The sequence below is a fragment of the Rhea americana genome, unplaced genomic scaffold (assembly GCF_003343005.1).
Source record: "Rhea americana isolate MKP2758 unplaced genomic scaffold, rheAme1 scaffold_47, whole genome shotgun sequence".
NCBI classification, from domain to species: domain Eukaryota; kingdom Metazoa; phylum Chordata; class Aves; order Rheiformes; family Rheidae; genus Rhea; species Rhea americana.
The window spans coordinates 2,774,080-2,791,845 of NW_028186612.1; the positions used below are offsets into that span (position 1 = coordinate 2,774,080).

Genomic DNA, 17,766 nt, shown 5'->3' on the forward strand with positions numbered 1-17,766 from the left:
ATTATTTCAAATGTTTCTTGAATTATTCAACATATCTAATAGGCATCAATTCTTTAAACCATCAGGTGATCTGACTGTTATCATGCTGCAATAAATATTGTAAACGTTTTATCATCACGTAGTTTAACAAAAATTCTTCACATCATTGGAAAAGCCAAGAATTGTTTCAAATACCCAAGTAATTTTGTCATAACAACTTCTACAAACCGCATATAGAACAATATGGGTAAATATCAGTGCAAATATTTCTACTGGGCTATTTCATGTACAATGCTGTACTGTGTGGTATAGCAGACCTCGATTTCAAGAGATACTTAAAATTTGATTTTGTTTTGTACATCAAATCCATGTCCTCTGGCTGCCAGAAGATGGCTTTTGAATGAACATAATTGTGGTCCTTTACAGACTATTTATGATTAAAATATCAATCAGAATTCTTCACTACCTTGGCTGTTTTGTCACCACAGAGACCTGTGCAACATCAGAGCAAAACATACCCAGGAGGATTAGTTATGGAACAAGTCTGCTTTTCGGCATTACTTTAAAAAATTATTTCCTTCAAGAGAGTATATAGTAAACAGCATAGCCACCACTATATCTTTTGGACAAAACAAGTCTTGGACTCTTTYACATTGCTATTAAATATTCTACTTCTTTGAGGCGTTTGTTTTTGCATGTTAAGGACAAAACTCACCTGGTTATTTTACAAAGCCTGCTTAAGTGGGCTTTCTGCAAAGGCCTCTGGGGGAGTAAAATACATCATCTCCATATCTGCTAATTCAGATTATGGTCTGGAATATCAATATTGCTTCTCCTCTTCATAGTCCCATAGGGGAATCTGGGCAAAGAGATTTGACTATTTGCTAATTCCTCCCTAGGTTCACAGAAACATTCTCTCCCAAACTCTTCTGCAGCATGCAAAAGTGACCAAAATAATTTGGGGAGAAGCAACAGCATGTGAATGTGGTTTTGCTGACTAGAGACTTGTAAGAACATGTTATTAATAAATAAATAAGCATGTGAAAATGCTACTGCTACTTCTGTTTGTTCACAATAGTCAGCTAAGATTTTTCTTTGGTCATTTCTCAGATGAAACTGCAGGAGCTCAATTMCTCTATATCAGGCAGAGAGAAACAACTTGAATTCTCCTCTACAAGTTCTCCTGCTAGCCAGGAAAACACTTATTGTATTTAACTACTTTTGGCATCTCAGCTTCCTTTTGCAACCCAGAGTTAGAGCTACCACTGCTTTGCCTGTTCTGGAAAGGGTTTGCTTGTCTGAGAAACAGTGATTGAATCGGGAACATCTTTACAACTTCCCCTGAACCCRTCCATGACCACGCAGAGGGTCGCAAGCCACGGCTGAGAAACAGCGTGCTAGCAAGGTATGGGAGAAAAGCTCTTGGGACACCACTTACTCTCTCGTGAGCTATTAAAAGCTACTCCCTGTGGCTGTCACCCACACAATCTGTGCAGTTTCTGCTCAAAAGAGGAGGTAAGAAGTTATTTTATATTAACGTTAAAGCATGTGATGGTCATTCCACTATAACACCCACCAGCAAAAGAATTAAACTGTCTCATGGCTTGAAACTCGTGGTCTAGTTAAACCTCATGTCCCTTTATCAGGCTTTCTAGTCTATTTTGAATCTTCRTGATGTCTTTATTTCCAGATGTGGAAATACCACAAGTATCATACTAGCAAAGACAACAGTAGAGCTACCTGCATAATCAATCTTTAAATTGCTCGCTAATTGGATTTATATGAAGGATAGACCATATCAGAATAGAGCCTATTATCCCATCATTTGTACTATCTGCTAGTTACATGCTTGGCAAGCAGGATTCATTGCACGTATGAAGATCAAATTGCAGTCACTTTTAACTCCCTCACTGCTGTCTATGAGCTCAAGGAATGACTTACAACGGGCTAAACGTATAAATTCTTTCCCTTCCATTCCACCTAAACTCCTTAATTGTCTCAAAAACATATTTGCTACAAAATGTTAATATCATACGCCTTAAAATACCAAACAACAGGAATGGATGCCAGTTCTGAAGAACATAGCCACTACAGTAATTTGATTTCAAGAAGCTTTATTTTTCTCAGTTCCAGGCCCCACCCTGTTTTCAGGATCTTCTAAGAGATGAAAAATCATTTTGACATAAAACTGAAATGTAGCTGCGAAACAACATGCAGAGACTCAAGCCTCTCATTAAAGTTTCAGGGAAGGTTCTATGAATCCTAGGGCTGGATAACTGAGCTGCAATTCAATTTTAATAGAATCAGAATAGCAAAAGGAAGTGTAATCCTAAAACCTCTGGGCACTAAATCCTGGTTCCCACCTCCTGGGAGTGAAATTCACCTCTGGGCGACTGTCTGCTGCAAAGTTTGTGCAGACTTTCATGTTTCCAGCTCTCTAAGCCACAAAATCATAGGGACCATCTGAGCAGAACTTAAGGGCTGTCCATAGCTTGTCCTGCAATGACCACTCAGAGATGAGTTTCAGTGGCAGTAGATGAGACACTCCCAGAGGACTTCTGCAAAGCAGAGTGAGGACACCTTCAGCTTCTCAGCTCAGGAGAGCAGCTGCACTGTCAAGAATGTGAATTATTGCTTGACTTGTGCTTGTCTCTGTGTATTCCTGCCTTACTATCAAAGGCTTTTGCCTTTTAGAATAGTGGGAACCTGTGCAAGAGGCTCTCCGTGTTAGGACGAACTCAGACACCTGCAAATGAGCTCCTTCATCACATACTAACTTTCAAGCAGTTGAGCTATAGTATTCTGATTTTTCTATCTATCTCAAGGACAGGGATAAATCAGGCTTGTAACTCTTTGTGTTGCTTTGTCCTGTCTCTAAACATTGTAGAAGAATCATATTTAGCGCAGCTTGAGGAAAAGTTTAGCTGAGAAAAATATCTAATGTGCACTGATCTCCAGAAACACCTCCCCATCTGCACTGCATTTTTTAAGGTTCTTTTCATGATTGCCAGATGTCATTTCAGCAAATTTGTAAGAATGTAGTAACAGATATCAGGATCTGGCTTTATAGCTGGCTTTGATCCAAAGACTATTAAAATGAATGGGAGTCTCTCTATTGAAGTCCGCACAGGTTTTGTGCATCTTTGTGCTACTCCTTTGAGAAACACTGCTAAGATTATTAGTCTTAATATCTGAACTCTATCAGAGTCTTGCTACTAACTTCAGTGGCCCTTAGCAATGTTTGAACTAAGTGTGGGTTGAATAGTTTTTCCCAGTTCCAGTACTATTCAAATACCATAAGCTCACGGCTTCAGCTCAAATATCAGTGCCATCAGGCTTACATTTCATTTAGGGCTGTGAATTATGAGTTATAGGGGGTGCAGCAAAAACTAAACTAAAAAACTAGAACAAAACATAGGTATCATTAAGTAGAAAATATAGGGACATCAGTATACAATGAGAGAAGAAGTAAATAGTGAAGAAGAAGAGGAAAAAGACTGAAAAATAACACCAATCTGTTACTTCYAAACAAACCCTGGGCCTGGCTCCCTGCAGCATCACTCCCCCTTCACTAGAATAACTCCACCGAGGCTAGCGGCCCAGCTCTCCCATGCACAGGGACCACCGGAGACCTGATCGCAGCTCCACGGGCCACGTATGGCTCACAGAGGGTGGGATTCACCTTGCAGAGGTGGAGGCACTGCAGATATCTCCACCTGAGCTGGTTGGAKGAACTTCTTCAATAATGAGCAGAAGGAAATGATGTCTTTCAGGCACTTCTGTTGGCTTCCACTTCAAGATGACATGAGGTGTGATCTAGAAGTTTTTTTTCTCTCTTCTTTGACAATAAAGAGAATCTGAACTTTTAGCACAACAGGAAATACTGCCTTTGGCCAAAGCCTGGGCTGACCCCATGTTGTCCACAAGTGTTGGCTGACACCTCCCCTACTCCGATGTATTTTTAGCTGTCTAGATGCCATAACTCCATCAGCTCTTTCACAGCACCAGAACCCCAAATAGCTGGAGGGGAATACCTTGCCTGGGCTGTATTTCTATTCTCAACATACGAAGCAAGTTTCAGAAGCCATTAAATTAATTCCTTAAAGAAGTAAAATATTAGTATTTTCAGAATGAAGAAGATTTGGGAAGTCAAGGTTAGCCTTGAGATATAGTTGCAYGCTATGCTCCTCCCTGTGAGGTTCCCAGCTCCCCTCCCTCCGCAGCTCAGATACACATCTTCCAACTTCTCACTCCMTTTTTGAATATCCTACCATACAGCTGTATTCCAATACATTTTTAGATGAATGTGAACGTGRTATAGTCTTTTTTTTATCAGTTACTAACTAAAACTTGTTTATTAATGCATAGTTGATCTATGATGAGTTAGGCTAGTTGCTATTTTCTGTGTTCAAAAATGAGACCAAATCTTAAATGAAACACCATAGTGGCTTTGGTAGCAAGCATTATGGGTGGATAGAGTATAAATAGGGATTCTGATACATGAGTAATAACGTCTCATTCATTTATAACATTTTCAATTCAAGGTCTTGCAGCTCACTTAATGAAGTCTCCCAAGCCTACATTACATAGCCAAGTATTATGCAAATATTTTACAAACAGCTCTAGTGGGGCACAGAGAGATTAAGTAGTTTCTCCAAAATAGYTTAGTGAATTGAAAGATCTGGAACAAAATTGAGAATTTGTTGACTTCTTGCTCTAAAACCACTCGGGAAAACAAAGTCCATCCTTACACACTTCAGCAGTTTCTCATTTCCAGTACAACTTGAAGGGAAAAATAGAATAGCTAGGCAATTTTTAAAGACATTCTACAGCTCATCAGTCCCCAAAAATGCAATGGAATGCTACTTACGCCATAACAATAACACTGAAATCCAGCCAGTTCCATGGATCTCGAAGGAAGGTGAATTCTGTCATGCAAAATCCTCTTGCCAATATTTTTATCAATGACTCAAAAGTGTAAATGCCAGTGAAAGTGTACCTGGGGAATAAAGYGGCCAGGATAAGCAAGAGCATTAGCAGTTAATGAAAGAAATGGCAGAAGCCATTCACTCAGCTTATTCGTGTCAGTCCCAGTCCTACCCGCACGAGACACTCSTACGCGTTTCGTTGGGGCTGCTCGTGAGAGTTACGGCTGCAGCGCTGGCGTGGGTACGAGCAGTTTCACGTGTGGATCAAGGAGCGTATCGGAAATGGGAAAGCGCTCATGACAGCCACAGAACGAAATTCAGTTCTGCTGCAGGGTGTGCCCTGATGAATTCTCACTCATTTAAGTCAAGCGTGAATGCTATGTTGATAAGCTACGCTATGGGACTTTCGAAGCACTGTCTGCAACCACCAATGAAAGAGAAATGAATTATGCTGCAATCCTTGCTATTTCTCTTATTTAAAGGAAAATGTTCCTTCCATTCGTAGCTCTCAGCCTTTCCTGCTCAGGCCATTTTAATGGGCAGCAGGTTAAAAATCGCTGCAAGTTGGTTTTATCAGCTAAAATGGGTATTCTTTCTGCAAATTCCTCTATGTTTCACTGTCTGTAGTAAATCACACCACTTTCAGAATTAAGCAACAGTACAATGCCCTCACCAAAAATCAGCAAATCAGTGCTCCCCTCCCAACACTCTATGTAGTAATTTTGACTTACTTAATAGTAAGAAAGACATAAGGGTGTTTTGGTTTCGTTTGGTTTAGTTTGTTTTTCCATAGTACAGTAAGTTATTATCAACAGGTTCTTCACTATGAATAGTATTGGACAGAACATACATCTTATCTTTTGCAGTAAGGATGATACCTATAATAAAATTTGGCAGATTCTTTGTGGAGGACAGTAATGTGTTGAGTTATAGTATTCAGATTTGTATTCATACACAGCTCTCTAAACACTATCGGAGACATCCTTCGGGGCACGCATCATGTCTTTTTTTATGTGTTTATACCTAAAACAGATCATTCAATGGGACTAGGTATTCTAGGACATCTCTTAAAAACAACAGACATTTAGTATCCATCACTGGCATTCCCTACCACTTTTCCCCAAATGAAGATGCAGCTGATACCAAAGAGGAGTTCTCATTATTGTGAGTCTGCTACATAAAAAACAATTAAAATCCCATAAAGCAAACATTTCATAAGATGAATTTCACTGAAAACACTAGCTTGAGTTTCCTGTTTAGGCTGTCATTAAATACCATTAGCTATAATGGTACCATCACTAAAAATCTTCATAACTGTTTGGATCCTCTCTGGCCAAACCAAAAGGTGTAAACAACTAAAGGTGTTAATACATTGGAGAACTTCATTATATCTATAACGGAAGCATTTTCTCTTAGTTGTGTTCCTTTGGTCTGCAGCCAGGCACGCTTACAGCTAGTGGCCACTCTCATGCCCTCCTGTCCATGACATCCAGGAGCACTAATCAGACATGTTATAATGCCTCAATATGCTTTGTCGTAACACGTAAAGTAGGACTGTTTTTTGTGCAATGCTCGACTAAAACGTTTCTCACACTTCCTCTCTGACCATGCACCTAAGCATTACCTCGTATCCAACTTTTCACAACTCCTGTTTAGTTTTGCTGTGATATTCCAAATATAGGTCACCAAAGTGGCAATCTCTTTGAGTATGTGTATTCAGTAATACATGCAGAAAATACATACAAAGAACTAAAAAAAAAACCCTTCATGGTACATAAGCTCATTAAAATGATATAGTACTTATATTTATTCAGCATGTCAGATGGTTTAATTGATTGCATAATCATCATCTAATTCGAAATGGATGGGGCAAAGTTCTCCAGTAACTGAAAAGCTTCTTTAACACTGGCAGTCAAGGGGTTTTTTGTGTTTTTAAAAATTCTTTTAGTGGGGGTAAGTTGAATGGATTTTTTTTCAAAATGTTAAGTACTTACTCTGTTTTTAAAGGATGATGTAGGATAAATATCTATACAATGTTGTTCTTGTAGCCTTTATAAGGCTCAGGACATTAGAATAAAGTGGATTAAGTTTATCTTTTCCAAATCCAATATTAATTAATGTGAATTAAAGTTCACTGGGCTAATTTTCCTCTTCAAAAATACCTGCCTTTGATTTTGTTCTCAAAATTTGAGGAGGAAAAGCTGAGAGATAGGAGGGGAAGCAGGAGAAGGAGAAACGGAGAGAAAAAAAAAGGGAGGGGGTTTCCTCCATGTTGCGTTATTCTGGTTATATTTCTGTTTAACTTTCTTGCGTGTCCTGTCTGGTGCATTGATAGCATTATCCACATTTCCTTTGCCTAAGGAAGATACAACCAGCACTTTGATGTTTTCCTACAGAAYATTTGAATTCTCAAGCGGAGACCCAATGACCAAATCTTGACTCACAGAGATGAGAAGTCCAGGTTGCAGCTGCACACGGCGYGGGTATGGCACTGCGTGACAGTTTCCAGTAAGAAAAGGACATCAGGGGAAAAGGAAAGTCACACACATACTTGAGGGCAATACACTATACAGAAATACGTGAAACACCCTGGGATTAAGATGTTATTGTGATCAGATGGAATATTTGGTTCAGTCCTGTCTATAATTAGTAATTTATGGCCTAGAAGATGTACCCTGCATGATCTTAYGAAACCTAAAATAAGGGCATTTTGCTGTATTTCCTTACAGCCCTGAGCAGACCAGCCACCAGGCTATGGTGCAGCAGATGGCTGTGTTTATCGTACGTCAGTCAAAAATAAAAAGTGTGTTCTGATTGGTTCAATGAGCCAAAATAATTGTTTAATGCACTGTAGGTTGATATGTGTGTGCATCTGATATCTGTTTCTGAAAGGAATATTTTAAAGYAACTTAAAGAAAGGAGATGGACTTTCTAAAACCTAGTAGCACCTTTAAAAAGTATTTTAGGGATTAAAAAGGAACTGTGAGTGAAATCTTTGCTATTTTTCTGAGTGTTTGACAAGCTGGAGAGACAAAGACCTTATAAAAKTATCCCCAAATAATTTTATGTTTTCTCATATCTACCACTCATTACAGAGGAACACTTTTCATTGTATGCTCGGTGCAAATAAAACTTTTGCTTTCAGTAATTTTTAATTTAAGGACAGAATCAAGTACGTCCTGGATGTATTTTTTGAAATAATTAAACTAAAGGTCCATCAGCTTATTCCAATGTGTCCACCAGCACACCAYCTAATCTCTTGCATAGGAACTCTGGAAGGCAGACCAGTTTCAAATGGAGCTCTGATCATACATGGTTTCATTCAGATGTAGCATAGCAGGTGCCTTTAGCAATAAATATGAGCTTGGTAGACTAAAAATTGTTGGTTTACTTACTAAGAGAGTTTTCACAGGCAACAAATGCCTAGTAAACCATTTTGTCAGGACAGATACTATGTTCAGTATTACTGGAAAGAAATTAGACAACAGCAAACAAGATGAAAAGAAGATTGTAACAAATGACAGAGGAAGGACAAGRTAAGGACAGGGCACCGGTGAAGATACTTACTCAACGTATTTATTCCACGGCGGAGTCTCTGATTGTGCCATGAACACACAATTAGTTAGAATAGTGCACATAATAAACATACTGAACAATGTAAATAAGTGAATTAAGGAAAACCACATCTGTTTTAGGAGTTCATAAATTTTAATCATTTCACGCAAGATATGACAGCTCACTTGTAATTTGCAAGACWCTTAAAAGCTACCACAGATACTTGTTTGCGAGTGTGTGAGGGAACAGGTAATTATGCAAAAATAACTGCATAAGACTGCAAACTGAGAGCTTCTTCCCTGCTTTTTTTCTGTTGCCTACATCCTTTATGCACACTTCACACAGTAAACAAATGCACCGACTCTGCAGTTTTCTGAAAATACAATACCCCAAACGTGCAGCCGTGTTGGTCAGATGACAATGTGCCTAGGTGCGCAACTTTGTATGAAAAGAAGGATTAGTATCATTTAAGTATTTAAGGAAAACCTGTRTCTGCAAATTCCCATTTTGATTTGCATCCTGAAACATTTCTCAGGCTCTAGGCAAATTATAAACCTGATCTCTCTAGCAGGGTTCAGGTCTTGCTTTCAATGTATAGTTTCATCAAAGGCTAATAAGAGTTTCAGAGCACTAATTTTAAGGCTTGGTCTGCAAACCCGGTTGGCAAATATGCAGTCCTGGTCTGCAAAGCTGACTGCTTCAGCTGAGGCACCAGTTTCCTAACTGACAACTAAAATGAACTTCCTGCTTCCTAACGGTATGGCCTATGCACTTAGCCACTAAGGTGAGGCCACAAGTCAGACAAGGAGCACCCTAAATCAAATTCCTGAAATTGAAAACGTAGTTCACTGAGCTGCTCTCCTGAAAGCACGTGCCACTTTCTGTTAAAAAAAAAAAAAAAAAAAAAAAAAGCCTGTGCAAATTAACAGGTCCCATGTTACTAGGAAAAGTTTAAGCAACGATTTTAAAGGGACAGAAGTTAAGGCAAAGGACAACAACCTACAATTCAATCAATAGGCTGTAATCCTTCTCAGGGAAAGACAGTAGAATACAAATGCAAATTTCTTTTACTTTGTTCAGAAAAAAAAGATGCTATTGTTTTTCACTGTTTTACAGATTTCATTGATTTTTTTTTATTTGAGAATAGTGATCTGAGAATATTGTTTCACGAGTATGTCCTGAAATGTTTGTATGAAGATTGTCCTTTCTCAGAGCCAAAACCTCTGCTGAATACAGAATGGAACATTTTCTGATTTGCCACATAAGCAACCGCAAAGTTAAATTAGTAGTAACCAACCTGCATATTCCCTGGTGCCACCACAGAAATCAGTAATTGAACTCAAAGGGACTGCTCATCTCACAAACATTTTCCACTTCTGGGGCCTACACCTCCTACTGAATGACTCTGAAGGATATGTGATATCCAGTCTCATTTTCTCAATTCAAGTTTCTAAAACTATCATCTGGTCTATCTRGTTAACATAATTAGTTGTAAATTGCAGTTAGCCTAGAAAACACTGGATTACTTTTTCAACTACAATGAAAATCCTACGAAAACAACAGCAGTACAGCAGAGGGGTGTCTGAAGACCATGACAAACAAGGACTGTCCTTCAATTCAATTCTATGCAAGGAAATTCTTCTGTAATCACCCATTTTAGGATCACCAGTATGATTTATAGATCACTGTTTCCTTGCAGTGTAAGCTGAACCTAACAGCTTTCCCAAATGCTTAATTGTACACAGGTGTCACAGCCTTCTCATGTGAAGACCCAAGAGAATATCCAGGAGGACATGAGGTGAAAATGTAAGGAGTCAGTCTGTGGCCATCAAATGCACTCTGAATTCAAAATGATTTTCATCAAGATCACAGTGACAAAGAATATAAAGGGAAGAGACCTTTCAGCTCGTTACACATTGAAATTAGAGGTCTATGTAAGAAGCAAGAGAAAATGGAGATTCCTACAGAATGAATGTTAGCATTCCTGAAATCTAACGCAATTGTTCATATAAGCAGACTGTTAAAATTTGATGATGGTTGTCTACTCAGAAAGGACAGAGCGAGTAAAGAAGATGAAATGGAGACAATCTATTTTAAGGTCATTGCCTGTAACATAACTTAGAATTACTGCTAATTCTAAATTTTGAAAGCATACCAGTTCATGAGTTAACACAGATCACACACATAGTTAACACATTCCAGAGGGAGTACTGCTTAGTATTTGTTACAGACCACAAATCCAGTATATTAAGCCACTCAACAGGATCCTTTCTACAAGAAATTGAAAGTAAAACTTTTATTTTATGCAATATCCCAATCTGGAATTACAGAACRGCATCTTAGGTAGTCTGTATAAGGAAGTCCTAAAAACTATAAACCATAGAATCAATAAGGTTGGAAGGGACCTCTGGAGATCATCTARTCCAACCTCCCTGCTCAGCAGGGTCACCTAGAGCATGTTAGACAGGGTTGCATCCAGGCRGGCCTTGAAGATCTCCAGAGAAGGAGACTCCACAACCTCTCTGGGCAACCTGGTCCAGTGCTCYGTCACTCTCACAGGGARGAAATTCCCCCTCACGKTCAGGCAGAACTTCCTGTGSTTCAATTTCTGCCCATTGCCTCTTGTCCTGTCMCAYRGGACAACTGAAAAGAGTTTTTCCCTGTCCCCCTGAAATTATTGTGTTCTAGTAAAAAGTCATCAAACTAAACATAACATACTTCTATTTTAGATTTTATTATGATGGTTAATGGTTAATTGGCAGACTGAATACTAGGAGCTGTGTAAGTGATCATTGCCCAATTAACTATAATATGGGCAGGCAAAGGTTAGTCTCAATCAATAATACRTATAACAAGTGATTCACAGAGTCTCATTTTTCCTTACAGAGGAAAATGTGTCAAATYAGATGGCAGAATCTTGCATATTTGCAAGCAGAAAATATTTTTTTAAATGGGAATTCTTTAAGAATAAAAATTTTAGGTGGGCAAGAATCCATAGTTCTAGAGTCAAGGAAGGTAATTTTGGAGAGAAGGCCATCCTAGATCCGTGGCAAATTGAGCAGAACAGTATATAATAAATAGGAAAAGTAGGAAATAGCAATTGCTATATTTTCTATAAAGGACAGTAAACTACTTGGAGAAACCAAGAACACCACAGAMCAGCCTATGGGTTACAGACAGCATGAAATAAAGAGGAGTATTTAAAGCATAAGACATAAATGAAATCGCAGCAGTGGTTTARTCTTTTTAATAGGTGGAGATGGTGAAATAGGTAATAGTGATGCAGAAGACAAAGAATAGTCAATCAAGAATTTTGTTTTGTATTTGACATGGAGCAAATGGTTGCACCTCCACACACCCCATGTCCCCCATAACAGAAATGAGCCMGAGCCTTGCTCAGGCAACCATCTAGACCATGGTTCTACCACAAGGCCTGCTGGAATCTGAAKAGGAGGGCAGATCCTTAGCATAGCTTTAAAGGTATATTGTTAATTGAAGTAATCTCCATTAGTTGGAGGTSATCAAACTGAAGATATTCTTTCTCTTGGAAGAGATTATTTCTAACTGACTGGACTAACCTCATTTGACTGGATGACAAAAGAAAATACAGGATCTAACTTGTCTGATGTTTTAGAGGAAGAACTCCATATAAGCTACCTAACCAAGAAATGTGATCTCCACCACTTCTGTATAGGATGATTTTGACTCTGTTCTCTCTATTCTATTCTACCGTTGGCCTTTAAGGTACATTCAATGACCGCAGTGGAAATATGGCATCCGCTGAAGAAGTYGCTTCAGACACTTACGTGACAGTTAATGCTCTTTTGGCTTGTGCCCTGGGGAAAATAAACATTGCTTGATTACACTCATGCAAAWCAGTAGATCTAGTTCCCAAGTTCATGTCTGTGACATTATCTGCTTGATTACTTGCCGATTCAGGCTCCTTGCTGCCYGGGATATTGGCTTCTTGCTCAGTCAATTGGCCTTTGTGTTTCAGGTTGCTGTGAAAGGCCTTTATTGATGGAAAACAACGCGCTGCCTAACGCAGGAACTTCACCACCGCGTTATTGTGCCGGGGACTGCTGCCTCCTGCCTGTGCTTGCCGAAGGCTGGGCTGTTAGATTGTCTGACATTATCAAAATAAGTTGATAACTTGGGTCTTTCTAAAACTAAAATGCTGTTAGCTGTGCGGTCTTCCACTTCAGAAATTTTATGCTCCTTATCTGACCATATTTTTGCTCCTGACATGTCTTTGAAATTCACTCCTCTGTGTTCTCTATCCTTGGAGGTAATGTGATAAGGACTTCTCGCACTCTTATCTTTTGGGTGACTGCCACCAAGGGCGTGTAGTTCCTGTGTATTACACATACTTGTGACCTTTTGCCTTCACAAGCAGTTGTAGAAGAAAGTGAGTAGCAAGACAGAACAGGCCTCCACAGCTGGAACCAATATTTACACATACATGCTTTTTGCTAAGAAGCTCAATTTTCAAATTCTTCTCTGAGTCATTCCCGTGCAAATCCATTGACCTCAGTTAGCTTCATCAAGGCTGTTCTGATGTAATTGTACCTAATAAACACTGTTTGACCCTGGGTATACAGCAGCACATGCTGAACTGCTTGCAGGTGTAACTTGATGCACAAATATCTCTGCAAAATTCTATGGTATATTCTGTGAAAGCACAAAAATGTCTTGGCTGATATTGCATATTTTCCTTTCTACATAGAACTGTTTTACTAGGAGCCTCACCTATGCTTCCTCTTGTGAGGACAAGTATATTCTCAGATCACTTTTTCGCGCTGCATCCAGAACCACTGGGAATTTGGTTTCTTTCTTTGTTTTTTTTTCTCCTAAATTTGATAATAAACCAATGATTCTAAGATGCTACCTGCTTCATATTTATTAGCACTCCCTGGTAGACATAGGCCTTGCATCTGGGGAATTTCTGTCACTAAAATGTCACACAGTCATCACAGCAGCATACAGAGTCTCTGAATTATCAATGCGAGACCTGACATGTGCACTGTAGAAAAAGCAGGCAACTCATAAAAAGGGTGTGTTTTTAATAATTTTCGTACAAAGCTGGACATTTGGCTCAATTTGATCTTGCAGAGATGTGTGACTAAATCAGAATAAAATGTCTCTGTGCCCACATTTAAAAAACAAAACACTTCCCCCCCCCCACCGCACACCCTCTAAGTAACACCCKTCAGAACTAGGGCTAGGTGAAACTGGGCATTGCTTTCTGCTGAAAGGTCTACTATGCCAGCGTCTCTTTTCATTCTAAGCTTGTCAACCGCTTGAAATTAAACTGAGAATACAACAAAGAAATTTTTTAAATGTTCTGTGTTAGGACAGCAAAAAATTTTAATTCTGAGGTAGTTCCAGATTGAATCTCATCTGGATATGGTGGCACAGGGTCTTGTAGGAGAGATGGCTTAAGCACCCTATGGTGAAGCTGTCCATCAGAGCCCAGGATGGGCTCTAACCACCTGCTCACTTCCTTCTAAATTAACGTATCCAATTCCTTCCACTGACTCTTTGCTAGTTATGGTCAGGCCCTTAACCTTTTAAAAACCTAAGTAACTCATCAAATTCTCTACTGCTGTTCACATATCTGATGCCAATAGTATAAAAGAATTATATTCACATCTCACTTAACAATATAAAATAAAATAGACCAAAAAGCCAASCACGTTTCTGCTTATATCAGCAAACAAATGAAACAAAAAGTTTTAAAACTGCATATTGAAATCAAATGATTTCATACTTCCATTGATCTGTGTTTAAAAATAATATCATAAAATACACTAGGAGGGAAATCAACAGAAAGGATATGAATGTACCAAAATTTTAATTGCTGTTCTTCTAATTGGATGGAAAGGGCTAAGTATATACAAGGCAGGAGTGGCACTAAATCGAAAGATTGTCTTCCCTTTGTTCAGTACTACAAATGTCTGGAAAACAAAACAGGAAAYGAGAACATTCAGTATTTTCATTAACACACAGCTTTTCCCAGCCCACTTCCCAGCCCATTTCCCAAATTGGGAAATTCCTGTCAGGATCCCAAACTTATTCCCCACTCCCTCCCTAGACCCCCAAATTCCTTTTCATTCTATGAAGTTTCTCCCAAGACCCTCTCTGTGGAGAGATTACTATTGCAATATCCCACCACTGCTTACAGGATCTCATGCCACTACCTCCATCACGAGGCTGGGGAGGGAGAGGACTCACCTCTAAAAGTAAAAGATGATCTGGATGCTAAAATGTGGTGGAGAGACTTTTATACTGCTTTTCTTCCCAGGTGCCAGCAGTCCTATTATTTTGTTACTCTCTTTCCTACCTTGAGCATCCTGTTGCTCCTAGTCATTTTTTTTTTGTCTTATCTTTCAAATGAGAACCTCGATGAGGCACAGTTTCATAACAGGATTGAACCTGGCCTTGGCACTGACGCATTATTATTATATTTGGGTTAATATGACCAGAGAAAAACAATACTGAATTATCTTTAATCCAAAACAGCAGTGAGTTGAATGCTTGCCCAATTTACAGGGCTCTGAAGATGCCCAACCATGCACAGATGAACTAACACTCACTCGGAGACAGGATCAGGCCACTYCGTAGACAAACTCTAAATAATTCTGCCACCCGCCCGTCTTGCATCTAAGACCTTTATGACACAGAAATTGCAAATCTATATCCTGCTGCTTGTGCCTGGGAATAACAGGAACAACACAGCCATAAATGGCCCTTCCAGATAAGTAATCTATTTCTCTTTGCCCATTTAACTTTTATTTTGCAGCCATTGCATCTGTCTCTATACTGTTCTAACAAAAGACGCATTGTGCTCGCATCAACCCACTGTTTACMGCAAATAGCATAGTCCAAACCAAGAACATCAGTACCTGAAAGACCTGGAAGCTGTCTAAAAATACGTTGTGCTTCCAAGCCTTATTCTGTCCTCCATGTTGCGAAATGTTTGGAAGGGGGGAACAAATTGTAGTAAGCAAGCTGCGTGGCTACGCTGTCAACAGCCTTTTGACAGAAGCTGTTTGGACTGTTGTGGCTTTTGTCCAGCCTACACATGATTTCGCATCAGGTGATGGTCACTTTAGGATGAAGCATATCCTTCTGCAAAGTGCTAGCATGGCACACACCACTAACACTCCCCCTTAGCACTATTTTGGTCATCTCAAACAGCATTGAGAACAGAGTTTAACTAGCCCGCGGCAGGAAAAGAGCTGTTGCCCCCCAGGAGTGGTTACGCAGGTGCCTTTCACTCGTGTGCAGAGTGCTAGCACAAGACTCAAGTCACCCAGAAGCTCTTAACATTAAGGGGCTGAAGTGATAAACAGACCTGTGAAGAGTCAAGTCTCATGAAGACACAAGATAYGGTAGATAAAATCGTTCATTTAGCTCAGCCACCACGCTGCTCTTGTCAGACACTGTATATTCGTATTTAGTGTTATCTGAAAACACCCAAGTCTTAATTACACTATTTACTCCACTGCTCCACTATTTAGGTGCTTTCTGGGAACCCTGCTCGCGCCAAAACTCTGACCCTTAAACTGGGAAAAAAAATACTTTCACTGCCTGAGGAAAGACAAGAACCAGAGTCTTCAAAACAGAGAAACGTTTTAYGTTTTAGCAAATGCAAAGGAAGAGAATGTCTTGCTGCTCACCTTGCGATCACTGTAGAAAGGGTCAAGGTCCTCCAGYGGCTCTCCAATGAGCTCCGGAGGCACAGTCCCATAGATATCGGGCAGCTTCTTGCAAGCTTGTAAATCAAACTGGGGCTGAGGTTTCTCTTCTTCACCCAGCTGCTCTCTGTACTCCTGCTTCGCGTTCCTCGCAAGCTTCTCCGCAATTCGTTTCTCAATCGCAGCCAGAGATTCAGGCGTGAACCGGTGGAAGCTGTTAGTTCCCGGTGGTAACAAGAAGTCAGCCATCTTTTCATCCTGCTTTGTCTATACTGGTCTTTACTCCTAGTAGTGGAAATAACTATAACAAAAAGGACCAAAGATAAGTGGCAGCAGCAAAGCAAGAAGAGGAAAGCCAACAGGAAGAAAAAAAAACACTAACTTCTAGGTTATCGATTATCAAAAAACTCTTCATCAAATATTATGTGGCCAGTAGAACACCAGGGAAAAGAGAAATGACTGAAATTGTAGTTTAAATTAGGAAACATTCTGTAGTCAGACTTTGTAGATGTACTGTGGAGTATTCACAAGTGTGTAAGTAACTTAGCAGCCTAAGCCCCATTTAAAGAGTAACTTAGATTCATACAAGCTTAAGTTTCATCGAAAGTCACAGGGATTTGGATTCCTAACTCATTTTTTAAAAYGCAGCTCTGGGAGTGGATGAACAATGTGCCTAAGATGACTGCAGGGCAGATTTAGATCAGCTGATCTCAGGCCACATGATGCAAACTCTAAAAATGCCCCAGCTGTTCTATTCCAAATATAAAGAGTGAAAGGTCAAGTTCAGACTCTTATGTCTCATAGAAATTCTTCATAATCTCTGTCTTCGGCTTCAGCAACATCATTTTTCAGCATTTATTTTCCTTTAGGGATAGGAAATGCCATCTTCAGGATATCTGACAATACTGCTGAGCATTTTCTTCTCCTCCACACCCCCCACTGTCTCAGAGATGTTGGAAGCCTAAGTAAGCATGGCAAAGCCCTGGAGCCTTCATGGGAACACTCCAAGTTTCTGAGGTGATGAACGACCAGAGCTGGCAGTTCATCACATCCGAAAAATAAGGCTGTTTACACCCTTAATACCTGCAGAGCTGTCTGGACATCTAACTCAAAGCAGTGAGGTTTGACCATCTTGGGCTGATGGTGCTTCACAGATAACACTTCCAACCCCTGCCAGAATGAAAACGAGGGAGAGGAACCACAGCTCTTCAACGTATATGAATAAGGTGCAAGTGGGAAACTCACAGCAAAACAAAAGGGTTCCGCAGATCTGTGCTAAATAACATGGATAACTGAAAATTAACATAAAACTACTGTTTGAAAGGGGACAAAGTTTATCCTTTCTCTAGTAGCCTGCAGAAATCCGCTCAAGTTCACTGAAGCCCAGTTTTGCAATGTAACAGTAACTTAAGTGACAAGTTTTTCCATCAGGAGTAACCTTCACTATGCAGCAATTAAAACGCATTTCACAGACAAAATATAGCTTTTTTCTTTTCTCTCTCTCTCTCTTTTTTTTTTTTTACCACCATCAGACCACTCATTCTGAATTAAAACATAAGACTGTGACAAACAAAATMTTCATAGATTTGGAGGTGGGCTGCCTT

The 17,766-nt window shown here is 39.6% G+C and overlaps 1 protein-coding gene across 1 annotated transcript in view; it reads right to left on the reverse strand.

The window, feature by feature from the left end:
* LOC146589295 (sodium channel protein type 5 subunit alpha-like) overlaps window positions 1-17,766 on the reverse strand; it is a 213,214-nt gene that overhangs the window by 155,225 nt on the left and 40,223 nt on the right. Inside the window, 4 exon segments of the mRNA XM_085316462.1 lie at window positions 4,850-4,978; window positions 8,475-8,562; window positions 14,299-14,419; window positions 16,145-16,463. Coding sequence (XP_085172588.1) covers window positions 4,850-4,978; window positions 8,475-8,562; window positions 14,299-14,419; window positions 16,145-16,411 — 605 coding nt within the window. The 5' untranslated portion in view covers window positions 16,412-16,463.